The sequence below is a fragment of the Gavia stellata genome, chromosome 32 (assembly GCF_030936135.1).
Source record: "Gavia stellata isolate bGavSte3 chromosome 32, bGavSte3.hap2, whole genome shotgun sequence".
NCBI classification, from domain to species: Eukaryota; Metazoa; Chordata; class Aves; order Gaviiformes; family Gaviidae; genus Gavia; species Gavia stellata.
In genome coordinates, this window is record NC_082625.1 from 1199167 (window position 1) to 1200467 (window position 1301).

The following is a 1301-nucleotide window of genomic DNA, read 5'->3' on the forward strand; positions in this document are numbered from 1 at the left end:
GGCCCATCGGGGGCTCCGGGTGCCGCCGGGTCCTCGCTGGGCTGGCAGCTGCCTCGCGGGGCTGCTCCTGCTGCCCGGGAGCTCTGGGGGTCCCGCGGGTGCCTGGTGTGCCCCCCCCAACCGCAGGCTGCCCCGGCAGCCTTGGCCGCAGCTGCTGTGCCGGTGGCCGCGGCTCGGCCATATGGCCGCAGCGGGCGGCTGGTAAAAATAGCGAATGCTGCTGCACCCCAGGCCGGCGGCGAGCACCGTCCTGCCCCGGCTGCCCGGCAAGGGCGTCCCAAGGGCACGGGAGGGGCCGGGACCCCCCAGTTGCGTTGGCCCGGTTGGAGCAGGGGGGGCTGCATCTCAAAGGGGGCTGTGAGCCGGGGTCCAGGGGGGGTCTGCCCCATTCCCCCCGCAGAGTAGTGCCCGGGGGTGTCCATCCCGAAGCCCCCGTTCCCGGCGTGACGCCTCCCTCTGCCCTCTCCCTTGCAGTGGCGGCAGCATCTCCGGGGGGCAAGATGCCGGAGCAGAGCAACGACTACCGGGTGGTGGTGTTCGGCGCCGGCGGCGTGGGCAAGAGCTCGCTGGTGCTGCGCTTCGTGAAGGGGACCTTCCGGGACACCTACATCCCCACCATCGAGGACACCTACCGCCAGGTCATCAGCTGCGACAAGAGCGTCTGCACCCTGCAGATCACCGACACCACGGGCAGCCACCAGTTCCCGGCCATGCAGCGCCTCTCCATCTCCAAGGGCCATGCCTTCATCCTGGTCTTCTCCGTCACCAGCAAGCAGTCGCTGGAGGAGCTGAAGCCCATCTACCAGCAGATCGTGCAGATCAAGGGCAGCGTGGAGAGCATCCCCATCATGCTGGTGGGCAACAAGTGCGACGAGACCCAGCGGGAGGTGGAGAGCAGGGAGGGGGAGGCTGTGGCCAAGGAGTGGAAATGCGCCTTCATGGAGACCTCGGCCAAGATGAACTACAACGTCAAGGAGCTCTTCCAGGAGCTGCTGAACCTGGAGAAGAGGAGGAACGTGAGCCTCACCATCGATGGGAAGCGCTCCAGCAAGCAGAAGAGGACAGACAAAATCAAGGGGAAGTGCAGCATCATGTAGAGCCCCGGACTGGCCCGCACCCCCCTCTCCGGTCCCCCCCTCTCCCCCTCCACGGCTGGACGTGGCATCGCGGCGGGACCGTCCCCTCCTGCTCCGTGCCATCACCGTGACTGTGCAGGGACGCCGCGGCGCACCGGTGGCACCAGCTGCACTCGCCCCAGGTCTGGGGATGAAGACGGGGCGTCCCACCGAGCCGAGGGATGC

General features: G+C 68.4%; 1 protein-coding gene across 1 annotated transcript; it reads left to right on the plus strand.

Annotated features, from left to right (window-relative positions):
* Nucleotides 1–500: 500 nt before the first annotated feature.
* On the plus strand, nt 501–1097 carry DIRAS1 (DIRAS family GTPase 1). Its single transcript, XM_059831842.1, has one exon. It carries the CDS (start codon nt 501–503, stop codon nt 1095–1097), a length of 597 nt encoding a protein of 198 aa, XP_059687825.1.
* The last annotated feature ends 204 nt before the right edge of the window (nt 1098–1301 follow it).

Coding starts and splice junctions, on each gene's coding strand:
- DIRAS1 (XM_059831842.1), top strand. CDS start 501: ATGCCGGAGCAGAGCAACGACTACCGGGTGGTGGTGTTCGGCGCCGGC.